Below are 16,342 nucleotides of genomic sequence, written 5' to 3'. Positions count from 1 at the left end.
TTGTAAATATATTTGTATTGACTAGATGGATATGTATATTACCAATTTCTGTGCTATTGTAAATGTCAATACAGAATTACAGTGAAGTTTATAGTATGTAATGAACAATACAGTGTGAAAAGGGATTAATCCGAGAACAGTACCAGCTACCAGTTCAGATGATCTCTTCCTAGCAAACTGCACTCTCCTGCCACGATGTCATCTGCCCAGTGTAGGTATACCATATCTCAAATTACGTGGAAGATAAGAATAACAAGTCTGACTATGTGTGCGTTGTAGTACTAGTCGCATAGAAACATCAGTCAAATCGCAAGATCAATAACTAGTTCAAATAATCTGTAACAAGTTACAAGAAGAAAACAACATTTATACATATCACCAGAATGAATCAAGATGATATTCAGTACAATTCTGAATACAATACAAATGTCGCCTACGGAAGAAAGATAGGTTACTCAATTCCCTCCATATTGTCGTCGTCATCACTGTTGGAGTCGTTCACATTTACCACTATCCATTCAGTGGCATCGTCTACTAACTGGTCCATCCCACATTAGTTTTTCTTCCGTCTCAGTGACATGTTTTGCCCACATTTCCTATCATTGAGGGGTCACTAGTTCAATCCCTTCCAGCAGCAGTTTTCTTATTTCCGCAAGGGTGAAAGTTTTGTTGTTCGTAGCCACATGGCCCTTAACTTGGCTCCACACACATTTAATTGGATTTAAAAAACAATGGTACAGAGGTAACATTAAAACTTGGCTTCCTGATTGCAATGCGATATCATCTACTTGATACGCGCCACACAAGTCCTTAATATGCTGTGGAATGACATTAAGAAGTAGCGGCTACTAACCTCGTCACATTTTTGAGAGTACTACCAGGTTTTGTGTCACTAAACTTCTTAAAAATGTTAAGAACACACTGTTTTTCTCCACTTCTCAATGCTTTTCCCTTCTTATGCTTTACGTGAGAATGGCCGGGTTCACCCATCTTAACTCCTCACGGAACTTTAACAAAGGTTATATAAGTGTAAATTAAAACAGTTAAGTAAATCCTAAACACCAAGACAGACTGATTGCCAACTTAATTAATAATGATATATTACTAAATATTAGCACGAAAGAAACTCGCAATAATATGCAAAGTCTCTAGCGTGCCAATAACACCTGGAACTCAGCAGTAAACAGAAAACACATGGGTTATATGTTAGCTAAATGAACTGCTACTGAATACTGCAATGGCTGTTCCGCTGTTGACACGTCGCCCCTCTCAAAAGGCACTTTAATGCATGAGTATCAATTATAAATTGAAACTAAACAGCTTTTTAGATAAACGGATTTAGATGACATAAATAACTTTTACACGGAAATAATATTACTAAACAAATGTTAAGTATTTTTAACGCCGTACCAAAAGATACACAGTTCCACCGCGTTTATCACGTGTTTCTGGTGTCTTATCTCCGAGGTTATTTGAGATAGGGTACAGGATCGTAACTTGGCCTCTCAAAGCGTGTTTCTGACTGGTTATTCACTAACTTTTACTCTGGCAGTCTGCTTTAGGTCCACTAGTAATGCTTGTGCTGTAACTTAGTGGTTTCTGAGAGCTTGTAAATGCACAAAACGATCCTGCCCTGGCATTGTTTTCCTTAGGCAGCCCGTGCCAGGGCGCATGGCAACACTTCCAGTCTCCTGGAAATGTTTCCACAGTTACCAATACTCTGAGCATCCCTAGCATTCTGGGGGCAACGTACCTCTGCAAGTAGCCTTAACAGTGTTAAGTGCACGACTGGCTTCATTCGATATCAACTGTTTACCCCGCTACCTATCTCGGTCCGCACGATCAGTTATGATTTGTAAGCACTACACTCAGCACAGACCAACTTTTGCACACACTTTGAATTAAGTCACTTGTACCTTTCAATTGATACCAACACCTCCCAAACATCTAGATGATAGTGGAGCCCTCTTTTATGTAAACAGGACATGTTCTTGCCATATTAGACCAGTTCCCATCACACAATACATTTGTACAATGTACTTACGAGCTGTAGGCCTGCAGTGGACATATCGAGTTCTCAGGATTGTCTGGGAGAATAAGGAGGTCCCTGAGGATTGGCAAAAAGGAATAATCATCTCAATTTTCAAGAAAGAAAATGTTCTTTTACCTTCCGCCATCAATTCACCAGTTAAAATTGAAATAATAAATAAAGAGGTTCAACCTATTCAATACCAGAACTCAGCGTGTGGTTCTTGATGGGTTCAGTTCGACTCTTGTTATGGTACATTCTGGCGTCCCACAGGGCAGTGTCCTAGGTCCGCTTCTTTTTGTCTTATTTATTGACGATCTCATTAATTCTGTATCCTCCGTTTCTTGTGAAATTCTACTATTTGCAGATGACTGTAAAATATTCAAACAAATCGATTCTTTATCTGACGTAAACTCCTTGCAGAGTGGGCTTAATTCACTCTCTGAATGGTGCTCCACATGGCGTCTTAAGCCTAATCCTGCCAAGTGTTCCTCTATTTCGATCACGCTTCGTAAATCCCCTATTCTCAGTAAATACTCCCTCCACGGTAACCCGTTCCCAACTCTAGCAGAACAAAATGACTTAGGAGTGATGTTTGACAGTAAATTGTTATTTGTCCCCCATATACAAAAGATAACCGCGCGAGCAATGTCACTTCTCGGTTTGTTGTATAGATTTTCTGACATCACCGATATCCACGCCCTCTGAGCCTACTATGTATCTTGCATCCTACCGATTATTGAATTCGCGTCTCCCATTTGGTCTACCTCTTCACCCACTAATCTGAATCATATTGACCGCGTGCAGTCATTCTTCTGTGCCATTGTTAGAGCCAGAGTATCTGATTGTCGAAACTTGAGCAGTAATCAGATACTAGACAAGTTAAACCTTCACCCGTTATCTAGTCGCAGGAAAGTAGCCGACCTTAAATTCCTATATAACGCTGTTAATGGTTTATTTCGTTCTCCTGAACCTGCATCTTTCTTTTCCATACATGTTCCAACTCGCAAAACCAGGATTAATACGCCCCTTCATATTCCGTATTCCCGCCTCTCTCTCGTTCAAAGAAGTTTATTTATCCGCATACCAACCCTCCTTAACTCTTTATCTTCTGACAGGAACTTGGACGTTTTTTCTTCGTATGCCTCCTTTAATCGATTCTTACTTAACTTAACCTAGTTCATTTTCTTCATATTCCTTTTTTCTCTTCTCATTGCTGTCCTCTCTTTTGTACATAATATAATATTTATTTTTTACTGTGCTATACCATTACTTAAGTGTTATGTCTGTATTTATCTTACTGTGCCTAGCTATAAGTTCTTCTCTTCGTTTTACGTTCAACAATTTTTCTCGTTTCTTTAGCCTTTATTTTTTGTTTTTGTTATGTTGTGTCTCTAATTATGTTAGTTTTTAATTTTTTCCTCTATATTTATCGTTAGATGTTTTTTCGTCATTATTCTTCCACTTTTCTTTATGCTTGCCTTGTGCTACTCTATTGTAAATATGTATTTCATTGCGGAACTCTGTAATTCGGCTTCTCGCTGTTTTGGTTTCCCAAATAAATAAATTAAAATTAAAATAAATAAATTAAAATTAAAATACAAAAGAATAAGAAATGCAGTGATTACATTCTTATTTAATAAGTAGAAGTGGTACCGGTTTCGACCCTAGTCCAGGTCATCATCAGCCGATTAAAACATGAAAAACAATGCATGGGAAAAATAAAATAAAAGATCAAGTTCACTCCAGATCAGTAGAAGAGGCGATATAAAAATGACGGGGGTAGACACTGTAAAATTCAGAAGAAGTAAAATGTAAGGCACTTAAAAGAAACAGTGCGTAATTTTCTGATCAGCAGTATGTGTTAGGCAAAGTCTTAATAATGTTTATGAAAAGCGGAGAATGGTTAAATGAGCTAGCTTGTATACACTGTCAGGCACAAAGTCATAACACAATCGAACACATATGAAGATCCATAATCGTGGTGAAGCTGAAGATGAGTAGATCAATTGAAGTAACTTTCCAGCTCCCGGTGATCAGCGCGATATATTCAACATCAGGCACTGTGGTTTCAAAGGCCAACGTAAAAAAATCTACAGGATCACAATTACTTATTCAGTTATATTGACTTATATTATATGTATCTATATATACTTACATTCCCGTGACCGAAGCAAATACTGGATCATTAAGCTATTCTTCATGTGCAGAGATCTGTACCCTTTATTTACAATCCCATTTATGTGATTACCCCAATGAAGATTTTTCCTTATATTAACACCTAGATACTTACAGTGATCCCCAAAAGGAACTTTCACCGGGCGAGTTAGCTGTGCGCGTAGAGGCGCACGGCTGTGAGCTTGCATCCGGGAGATAGTAGGTTCGAATCTCACTATCGGCAGCCCTGAAAATGGTTTTCCGTGGTTTCCCATTTTCACACCAGGCAAATGCTGGGGCTGTACCTTAATTAAGGCCACGGCCGCTTCCTTCCAACTCCTAGGCCTTTCCTATCCCATCGTCGCCATAAGACCTATCTGTGTCGGCGCGACGTAAAGCCCCTAGCAAAAAAAAAAAAAAAAAAAAAAAAAAGGAACTTTCACCCCATCAATTCAGTAATTAAAACTGAGAGGACTTTTCCTATTTGTGAAACTCACAACCTGACTTTTAACCCTGTTTATCAACATACCATTGCCTGCTGTCCATCTCACAACATTTTCCAGGTCACGTTACAGTTGGTCACAATCTTGTAACTTATTTATTACTCTATAGATAATAACATAATCCGCAAAAAGGCTTACCTCCGATTCCACTCCTTTACTCTTATCATTTATATATATATATATATATAAGAAAACATAAAGGTCCGATAATACTGCCTTGAGGAATTCCCCTCTTAATTATTTCCGGGTCAGATAAAGCTTCACCTACTTTAATTCTCTGAGATCTATTTTTTAGAAATATAGCAACCCATTCAGTCACTCTTTTGTCTAGTCCAATTGCACTCCTTTTTGCCATAGTCTCCAGGAGTTCCATTAACATATAAATGCTTAGTCATGTGTGAGATAAGCTTCATCGTCACTTATAAGGTGGTTAATATTGCGTTCGTATTAACAGTAATTACGTTAGCTAATATGAAATTATGTGTTGATTGTCCATTAAAATAATAAATTACATAAGCACAATGAAGCATTAACAGACATGGTAAAATGTGTTTGGATGCACTGTTGACAGTCTAAAGCAACAGGTAACAGTATGTTCTTGCGTTGTTTTTATAGTTCGTATTTCATTGGTTGATATGAAAATTGTCCATTAAAATAAATTACGTAAACACATCAAAACATTAACAAACATGTGCTTGGATGTAAATGTCTGTTGACAGTCTAAAGTAACAAGTGACAGTATGTTCTTGTGTTATTTTACATATCGTTAAAAGTGAGAGTTATAAGCTTGAGTTTGTGTAAGCATTTTGCCAATGTACATTGTACATAATTCAACCACTTTATCTTTCTAATGTTCAAATTTTGTTGATTTGAAAATAAGTTTGCATATTTGACATTGCTGATGTTCTGAAGATTGTTAAGTGCAGATCACTTTGAGTGCTAAAACCGTTGCTATTGGCGGCTCTTTTCTTTCTTATGATGTTGGTTAATATCTGTAAGTCGAAATGAATGAATTAGAGATTCTTATTGAATTAATGTTCTCATTGCCTATTAGTATATGCGTTCTATGGATATATTCATCCTTGTTGATGATTACTGTTGTACTTCCTTTGTCAGCTTTTGTTATAAGAAGATTATCCTGTTTGATTTTATTCTTAAGACTGTTTATGTGCGTTCTGTTTGCTTTGTTACTATTAAAAATGTTATCTTGTATTTTGTTGATGTATTGTGGTAGTTTTTTTTGCAATGTCATGCCTGACTTCTCGTATTTTGTGTGGAATTCTTTGTATTGCTAATTCTGTTTCTGTTACAGCGGTTGTGATATTTTGTAGTATTGAGGTGTTGCCCTAATTATGTTTAGGCCCTTTGCTTAATATTTCATTTTCTGCTTCATTGAATATTGTGTTCGTGAGGTTTATTACAGGTGGATGGAAATTATGTACTTTGTCTCCTATATATTGAGTTAGGTTGTCTGTATTCATGCTGTGAGTGATGGATTTCGCTTTCTGTGTCCGTTTTAAGGTCTCTAATTTTTTATTTAGGGTATTCTGTTTTTTTATGGCTAGGTTTCCTGTTTTCTCATTTGTGATGCATTGGACGTGATCCCAATAGCTGCCTGGTAGTTCTTGGGACACTTTCAGGTGTAGTGGATATAATATATTATTCAGGTACTATTTTTTACGATGGAAGAATTTGATTTCGGTTTTTAGCCAGATTCTATTGGTTTTTCTCAATGTATCGCGTGTTTGATTAGTGAATCTGTGTTTATTATTGTATTTAAGAATTTTGGAGTTATGTCATTAGCGAGGCAATCTTTTAAAAATGCGATATTTTTGGTTGTATTCATTATTTTGATTCTAATGGTCCTATATTTATAAGCATTGCACTTTGCCTGGTTGGCAATAACATCTTGATTGATACATTTCATTTTGTTCCGTATTGATAGTCACCAAATGACATAAAAGAAAGAAAAGTTCCACCTGATCAATATTTATTATAACACATATAATAGGACTGGTTTCGACCTCTTACAATGTCATCTTCAGCTAATTGTATTAGAATCTTATATTATTTGCATCTTTGTATTATGCCTCACTATTTAAGAACTTTATAACAGATTCGGAATTTGACAACATTATGGTGGTTATGCTTATGCTTTGCTAAGAATTTATAATTTTACAGCTTAGCTAAAAAATTATATAAACAAGTTAAAATGCTCTTAATACATACTAAAATATGACAATATCTACATATGTCCAATTATTGACAAGAATAATTGAATGAGTTCATCTTCTATCTTAATCTTTATGCATAATGAGTATGTTGGACTAGTTTTGTGGTAGTTACAATAGGCGTTTGCCTTGTCAGTTAAAAGGAGTTCCATTAACATATAAATGCTTAGTCATGTGTAAGATAAGCTTAATCGTCACTTATAAGGTGGCTAATATTGCGTTTGTATTAACAGTAATTACATTACCTAATATGAAATTATGTTTTGATTGTCCATTAAAATAATAAATTACATAAGCACAATGAAGCATTAACAGACATGGTAAAATGTGCTTGGATGCACTGTTGACAGTCCAGAGCAACAGGTAACAGTACGTTCTTGCGTTGTTTTTATAGTTCGTATTTGACATTGCTGATGTTCTGAAGATTGTTAAGTGCAGTTCACTTTGAGTGCTAAAACCGTTGCTATTGGCGGCTCTTTCCTTTCTTATGATGTTGGTAAGCATCTGCAAGTCGAAATGAATGAATTAGAGATTCTTATTGAATTAATGTTCTCATTGCCTATTAGTGTATGCGTTCTATGATATTTACTTACTGCTGTTGAGTGGTTGAGATGTGTGCAGCTTGGCCGTCTGGCGCGTATTGTGCCTCGTACTTCTGTTGTTCGTTTCGGTTGTTGTAAGGGGAATGGAGGGGTGAGTGGGGGAAGCTTCCGCGTGTGTACGGGTGGAGCCGGGCGTGTCCGCTGTCTGCGTTATGGCTTGCGTATGACGTTGTTTGTTGACTAATCTGAGGTAGTAATTTTTACAATAGGGATAATCTTGTTAAATAAAATATTAGTTTTTTCAGTTATTTCGTTAATATTGTAATGATAAAATAGACGGGTAATTGTAGGAATATTCAAGAGAAAGGGGTGGCAGCATGTAACTATTTCTAGGCCTCTTTGGTATCAGAGGGGAATCCATGGATAACAAAGGAATGAAAGAAATGTTGCAGTGAGTATTAAATTTAATTAATAACAATCATGAATGTTTTTAACATGGAACAAGAGGTTTTTTTAAGCACAAATTAACAACATTAGGAACAGTTGGAACTGTGATACATAAATGATTGAAAAATAACCTCATCAGGAGGACAAATGTAATCAAATAATGGGTAATAAGAAGTAATGATCCAAAGGCTAGCAGATCTTTATAGAAAATTACAATTTAAAACTTACACAATAACAATGATAGAACAACAAGCCTAGGTACATGAAAATACGAAAGATCGTAGAAAAGAACTGACAATTTAAATACTCACAGTTAATAAATAACAGAGAATTATGAAAATTACAGTAAGATCCGAACATATTCAAAAGAGAAATGCCACACACTGTTTTATAAGAGTAACCATGACACAACATTCCAGCCAACTTGACCACACAAAATACAGATGTTCGAACAGTTAAAAAAATACAAAAGAGAAGAACGGAGCTCACTAAGTTCAGCGCATAGGCACAACAGGCAAAGTCTTAAGAGTTCTATAGTATGCATTCAGGTCGAAAGCACAAATCGAGGATTTAAAAAAAATAAAAAATAAAGGAGAGCAGAAAACTTTACCAGTCCATGGATTAGGGTCCCCAGGGTCTAGCACTTCAGAAAAGGTGACAATGTAAAATAAAACTTTATAAGAAAGAACTGAACTGGGAAGAACCAGCGTACCCAGAAAGTTGAAAGGTCTCTCCCCCTACCTGGGTCATAGATAGATCTTCAGGTGGAATGAAGTAAAGAACCACCATGTTGACGGACAGAAATAGGTTTTAGTCGCGATCTGATCTGATGCACACTGACGAAGAATGAAGTGACAGTCAGAAATTTCTAGACAGCAGAGAGTGACATAAACAGACATAATGGCAGGAGCGAGAGGGGAAAGAGACTGGAAAGTTCAAAAACATATAAGTAGTTGATGACGCGTGTAGCGTAAGTAGAAGTGTAGAGATCAGAGGAAGAAAGTAAGATTAGAAATGTGTGCCATGGCGAATTGATGGTAGAAGGTAAGAGAACATTACAGGGTTGAAAATCAGATACAGGAAAACCAGTTTGGTTTCAGAAGTGAAAGGTCAACAATAGAGCCCATTTTCATTATGAGACAACTAATGGCAAAGCAATGGGAGTATGGGAATGATATGATGATGACATTCATTGACATTGAAAAGGCATATGACAGTGTCCCCCAGGACTAAAGTTTGGGTCAGTCTGGACAGGGATTAATAAAAATGATCATAGCAACGTACAATGAATGTTGTAGTTATGTGGAAACACAAGTTGGCAGGACAAGTTGGTTCAAAATAACTAGTGGGCTGAGACAGGGTAGTGTGCTATTGCCAGTCCTGTTTACAATAGTAATGGATGACATCATGAGAACAGCAAAAGCAACATATGGAGGAAGAGAAATGAACATCATGTTATTTGCAGATGATATTGTGATTTGTGGAGAAGAGGACATGAAAGTTTAAGAACAGCTGGATGTGGTGAATGGAAAGATTGAAGAATGTAGATTGAAAATAAGTGTATAAAATAGTAAAACTCTTGTTATGACTAGAGGGGAGAAAGAAGGGCAAGGTCAGATTAGACTTGCAGACAAGCCCCTAGAAGTAGTGGAGGCGTTCAAATACCTGGGAAGTGAATTAATGGAGAATGCTCGATTGGATGCTGAGATTAGTAAGAGGATTCATGCTGGAAGCTGTTTCTATCATAGTCTAAGAAACATGATATGGGACAAAGATGTGCCAATGGAAGGAAAGGAAACTATGTACAAGATGTATTACGTACCCATAACAACTTACGGAGCAGTAACTTGAGCAGTGACAAAGAAGGATGAGAGTCTAATACAGGCAGCCGAAATGAAGTTCTTGAGGAATATGATACAGAAGAGTGGAAGACAAAATCAGGAATGAGAAAATCCAGAAAGAAATTCGAGTGGAAAAAAGATTGATAGAATAGAGAAGAGCCGACTAAGATGGTTTGGGCACATAAAGTGAATGAGTAATTAAAGAATGCCAAAAAAAAAAAAAAAAAAAAAAAAAGGTGATGGAAATGCAAATGCAAGGAAGGAGAGGCCGTGGACGATCACGATTGAGATGGAAGGACACAATCCAACGCAGTATTATAGAAAGAAACTTGGACTGGGACACGGTGTTGTAGGGGGAGTGGTGGAAAGACCGAAGAAAGTGGAGAGGAACCATATTTGCCCCTACCCAGCTACAGCTGAATAAAGGGAGATGATGATGATGATGCATTAGGAACATCTAAAGACTTGACCAAATTTATTTTTTAAGCACTGTAGTTCCTTCGCAAATTCTTCCTTTATTTGTTTAACTATCACTGCTTTCTGATCACTATCAATAGCTTCCTCAGTCATGACTTAACATCCAACTGTTCTTTATTTTCTTTTTCCGTGATTACATAATATAGTCAGTATAACACAAAGTCAAAGTTTCTTCTCTCATATTCCTTGTAATCCTTGGACTAGTTTTCTTCCTAACTGTTTTCTCCATTAATTAGATGGTTTCTGTTGTGAAAGTCACTTACTTCCTAGCTTCCTTTTCTTAATCTTCCTCCTTATACATTCATATCTCCCGTAAATCAATACTTCTCTCTCTTGTATACACTTATCTACCTCTCTCCGGAACTATTCCATGTCGTCTTTATTTCTGGATTGTGGGACATATACCTGAGAAAAGAAAAACAAACTTTATTCCTCTCACTAACTGAATTGTTAGTCTAATGATCTAATAATAATAATAATAATAATAATGTTATTTGCTTTACGTCCCACTAACTACTTTTTTTTAAGGTCTTCGGAGACGCCAGTCTAATGATCTAGTCATTTACATGCTATACCTCTTCCGTATATTCCTAGGAATACACTCCATGCAACTTTTCATTTTGCAAGCCACTTTTTGAGTGGCGCAACAAGGAAAATTCAGGTGGTGAGAGGAATAAGGGATTCCTCCCGCTCAGTATATGCCCTAACATATGAGTAACAACACAGTAAAGGTTTCCACCTATTCAATACAAAATATATTCACAATATTTTAAAATTACATGGAACTAGTTTCGACCCATCTAGGGGTCGTCATCATCAGCCACATCAAAGCAAAGATCACTCTTGACGAAATCCTAAGAACATGTTAATTTTAACCGTATATGTCCTGTCTGGTCTCTGTCTGACTCCATGCTGACACCACAATTAGAGCACGGTTCATGGTGGAGCACAACTCCACGACATGATGACTGAACACACAAGAGAACCAGATTCCGCGACGGCGACAGTCTCTCAGCACTCTGACATGAACACTGAAGACTGCACTCTGCCTGATATAGGTCGAGTCAGCCACTCAAGATATTTTCTGAAAAGGGGGTCTCTAGAATTCTCCAGAGAATGGATACATCCAGAACACTCTTGGCGCTGACCTGGAGAGATTTCAGGGCTGGTGCCAGAGACAGGGGCTGGCACATCCTGTGCCGGACTCCTTCTTCCTAAGTGGCGGTAGAAAGTGCGAGCGGTAGGCGGAGCCAACAGTTTAGCATTGACGTTAACTGCTCATGGGTGGGACCAAATCACTCATTCCTCCCAAAGGTCTATAAACAAAATGGCGAACATCCTGTTTCAGTATGTTGATGTGTTATTAATTTTGAAACCTCCAAAATTAATGATGTCACTATTTTGAACTCTTCAAACTTTATCCCTAAATCTAGCTATTGTTGACTCTTAAGCCCTGGCATGAAAGATATAATTCTCACTAGTTTGAACAAGAAGCTGTTGTGTTTTTTAAAATTATACTGATTTGATTTATCAGGACTTGGTAAGATGAAAAGTTCTTCCACCAAATGTTTGTGCTACATGTTATATTTTCATTACAGGCACTCCATCAGCTGACAACCCTATTCCAGGCTGTGCTAGTTCTTCCTCATCTCTCCTAGAGAGGCTTACTGCCCCATCTGCTACCTCAGGTACTACTCCTCCCTCACCTTATTCAGCGCCACTGCCATCTTCCAGTCCCAGCACTTCCCAGTTTGCCTCTCCTTCCCCGAAGAATCAGTTCCTTTCGCAGTCTCCATCACCCAAGCATCAGCAGTCCCAGTTTTCTTTATCATCTGCCAAATCTCCCGCCACTCCGTCGCCCCTCTCGAGCCCGCCGCATTCGAACGTCAATCTCAATCTTCAAGGACTGAGCATAGCAACGTTACAGGGTGCCATGGCCAGTATACCTGGCCTACAGAATGTTCAGGTAAGTTGTCTTATTTTTTCTGTATAATAGTTTTTCCTAAACGGTGGGGCAGTGGGAGTGGGAGAGTGTCCAGCTCCTTGCCTGAATGGTCAGCAAATGACCTTTCGTTCAAAGGGCTCTGGGTTCGATTCCCAGCCAGGTCGGGGATTTTAATCTTAAATGGTTAATTCCCTTAGCTTGGGGCTGGATATTTGTGTTATTCCCAACCAGGGGTGAAGCGTCAGGGGAGACAGGGTAGACAGCGTGTACCCTTAATATTTTGTGAACGAAATATTGTCTTGTTAATTCAATTATTTTTTAGAACATTAATTACTCTATATCCACATTCGTGACATTATTGTATTCCCTGCTTTACTTATTTTCATCTCACTTTGGCAGTACTAGGGCTCACGTTAGTACACGAAGCACGTAGGCGAAAGTAGACGCTGTCCATTCTGTGTATGTTTCCTTTGATTTTCAAAGGTTTCAGATAGAGCAACACTATCTGTAGGTGCTGACTGTGGAACTATGACTTTCCTATAGCGAGATTTCTCCGCCCAGTAGACAGACTTACCAGCGTCTCTTCTTGCTCTCATTGGCTAGTATTTGGATCTCGGTTATGAAGGTGCTGTTATTGGCTACCATCTCAGACATGCTTTTAATGTAATTAATTTGAATTTACTTTATTATAAGACATGTCTAAAAATATAATAATATTCATATGCGAAGTATAGCAGACTTACACCTAATAAATGAATGACAGCATCAAAACCCTTCAAGAACATGCATTTTTTTGCCCGCAAATATTAGTTATGGTATTATAACCCCAACAAGTATCGGCTTACATTCTTGATAACGAACTCCAGAGTGTGCAAACGAAAACAACAAAATTGCTTAACTTGATGCTGTATATTCCGTTAACGTCAGTTTCTAGTGAATGTGTTGCTGTTAATCGAGAGGGTCCCAGGTTCGATTCCCGGCCGGGTCGGGGATTTTAACCTTAATTGGTTAATTTAAATGGATCGGGGGCTAGGTGTATGTGCCATATTCATCATTAGAATACATCATAGGTAGGACCCCCTCCTCACAGACCCGCAGATCGCCTGTACGGTGTCAAATTGAAAGACGTACACAAGGCCACACGCTATTTTATTATTATTATTATTATTATTATTATTATTATTATTATTATTATTATTATTATTATTATCGTTATTGTTATTGTTATTTCTTCGCTCCAGCAATCCGGGTGCGGTTGTGTACGAGCCTCCTCCAGTTTGTTCTATCCATCCACAGATGCTGCTCATATACAATAATAATAATAATAATAATAATAATAATAATAATAATAATAATAGTGAACGTGCTATGAGTGCCTTCAAACGAATTAAACCCTATTTAAGGAATTCGATGACCAACCAGAGACTGTCTAACTTTGGAACTCTAGCTGTAGAGAAGGAACTGCTGAGGCATCTGAGCCAGACGCCTGACTTGAAGACCAGAGCATTAGATATATTTGCTGAAATGAAGGACAGGCGGATTGAGCTCATTTGCAGGAATATTGTTCAAGGTGACCAGTACGAAAATCTGTTTATTTCTTATTTCTCTTATTGAATCTACGTCACAATGAAATATGTTGCTATTCTTTTATTCTAAAAGCATGTTGTTGTTGTTATTTGACAACTCCCACTGCCTATTTAGTCTATATATAAAAATAAAATGAGTGCACGTAGGATTATAGGTTGTTATAGGGTTCGTCTTAGTTTCAGAGTCATTAATATAATGTTGAATATACATTTGCATTCGTCGAAAACAAAACTCCATTTATAATATGATTGAAATAGTTTAAATTTTAAAAAATCTCTGTCTTCCTCCTTAAGGCGGGATTCCACTGAGGCAACATTTGGGCGACATGGAGCATGCGACAGTGAAGCATGCTGCAGTCGACTTTCAATTGAAGAAACACGGCACGGCATGTAGCGTGCGGCTGTGTGGCATGAGACATGTTGCCATCTGTCGAACACTCTCTGGTGCCGCATGCCTCAAAAATATGCTTGTCGCACAGTGTCGCCCGGGATCCAACAGTGTGTGGATCGGTGCTACAATTTCCGTGCGACAAGATGAAGTGAGCTATTGAAAACACTGCGAATTTAATTGGGGATTATCACAATGCTCCGGAATTGCGGAATGTAACATTGAGTGATTATAAAAACAGTAGAAAAAAAAGCATATGTCAAAACGGCCCCCAGAAACATATGACTGCAGTGTCCACGAACTGAAGAAAATTTTAAAAATGTGGTTCAGCTTTCCACTGAGAGCATAAAAAAGAAAATGAAAACTGGTGTTGCTTCTCCATTGAGAGGAAATCTGTGGTTCGCGTATAATCTACTTACCTTTCTTCTTGACATCGATGCTCCAAACGTCAGGTTACAATGAGAAACGTGAAATGAATTGATTTTATGCTACTGTTTTCCCCTAATAAATGAAATAAGTTAACTGCTTATGAACTTTTGTAAATAAAATTGTGATTTATTCAATGCCCAGCGGGCTGAGTGGCTCAGACGGTTGAGGCGCTGGTCTTCTGACCCCAGCTTGGCAGATTCGATCCTGGCTCAGTCCGGTGGTATTTGAAGGTGCTCAAATACGTCAGCCTCATGTCGGTGGCACTTAAATGAATTCCTGCGGGCCTAAGTTGCGGCACCTCGGCATCTTCGAAAACCGTAAAAGTAGACAGTGGGACGTAAAGCCATTATTATTATTATTATTATTATTATTATTATTATTATTATTATTATTATTATTATTATTATTATTATTATTATTATTATTATTATTATTCAGTTCCTGGTTTTATCCTTTTGGTATTGGCAATAGTTTGCACTAGAAATAAATAAATTAGAGATAACTATTAAAATAGAATTTAATGACATCATAGTACTAACTACAGCAACAACAATAATAAACTTGGCAGGTTCGATTCTAACTCAGTCCGGTGGTATTTGAAGGTGTTCTAGTAGACCTACATCAGCCTCGTGTCGGTAGATTTACTGGCACGTAAAATAACGCCTGCTGCACTAAATTCCGGCACCTCGGCGACTCAGAAAACCGTAAAAGTAGTTAGTGGGACTTGAAGGCAATAACATTATTGTACAATAATAATAATAATAATAATAATAATAATAATAATAATAATAATAAATTCTACATATCAGTATATTATGGCATTTCCATGCCTATGGATTTCTCGTAAACACGTCATTTAATAGCATAACAACAAATGGTTCTCTTTTCTACACTGTTAACACACAACAATTAATCTACTTTTTATTCGGATATTCTTCACCGCTACTCTAATTACGCAGTCTTCCAACACTGTTTCATCATAGTCTTTTTCTTCCTCACTGTGTCTACTTATTGCCGGCCCCGTGGTGTAGGGGTAGCGTGCCTGCCTCTTACCCGGAGGCCCCGGGCTCGATTCCCGGCAAGGTCAGGAATTTTTACTTGGGCCTGAGGGGTGGTTCGAGGTCCACTCAGCCTACGTGATTAGAATTGAGGAGCTATCTGATGGTGAGATAGCGGCCCCAGTCTAGAAATCGAAGAATACCGACCGAGAGGATTCGTCGTGCTGACCACACGACACCTCGTAATCGGCAGGCCATCGGGCTGAGCAGCGGTCGCTTGGTAGGCCAAGGTCCTTCAAGGGCTGTAGTGCCATGGTATTTTTGTCTACTTATTGTCATAGTTGCCACGAGTTATCTTTCATTAGCCTAGTATAACTGTATTAGAAATGTGAACTATAAGGGGGTAAAATAATCAAAATAGGGTTAGGATATTCTGCTTAAAACTAATAGGCTTACATTTTAAATTTTAAAATATCATTAAATTCCAGTAAACAAGAAGTTTCTAAATCTTCCCGTACCTTTAGGCATACAGATTCTGTAATGGTACACGACCTTCATCTGACAAAGTATTCAAAAAAATCATCACTAATGGCTTTCGCCTCTTGAAAATTCCGACGTGGTTTGTTTGCCAAGGGCTCCATGCCTTATCAGCTTGGATCACTCCGCGCCATGCACATTTCCGGGATGATTCATGAGATGGTAGGTTGAGAAATTCAAAACAAGGAAGTATAGCTGTCACCAGCCGGTCAAAGTCGAGTGAGGAACTGTT

The 16,342-nt window shown here is 37.9% G+C and overlaps 1 protein-coding gene across 1 annotated transcript in view; it reads left to right on the top strand.

Moving 5' to 3' along the window:
- The window catches only part of Spt20, a 338,912-nt gene that overhangs the window by 170,910 nt on the left and 151,660 nt on the right, over positions 1–16,342 (top strand). The window contains exon 11 of the mRNA XM_067143670.2: positions 11,826–12,193. Coding sequence (XP_066999771.2) covers positions 11,826–12,193 — 368 coding nt within the window. The remainder of the gene's footprint in view (positions 1–11,825; positions 12,194–16,342) is intronic.

The sequence above is a fragment of the Anabrus simplex genome, chromosome 3, assembly GCF_040414725.1.
Source record: "Anabrus simplex isolate iqAnaSimp1 chromosome 3, ASM4041472v1, whole genome shotgun sequence".
NCBI classification, from domain to species: Eukaryota; Metazoa; Arthropoda; class Insecta; order Orthoptera; family Tettigoniidae; genus Anabrus; species Anabrus simplex.
The sequence above is the reverse complement of the archived record's forward strand: the minus strand, read 5'-3'. Positions and strand labels throughout refer to the sequence as shown.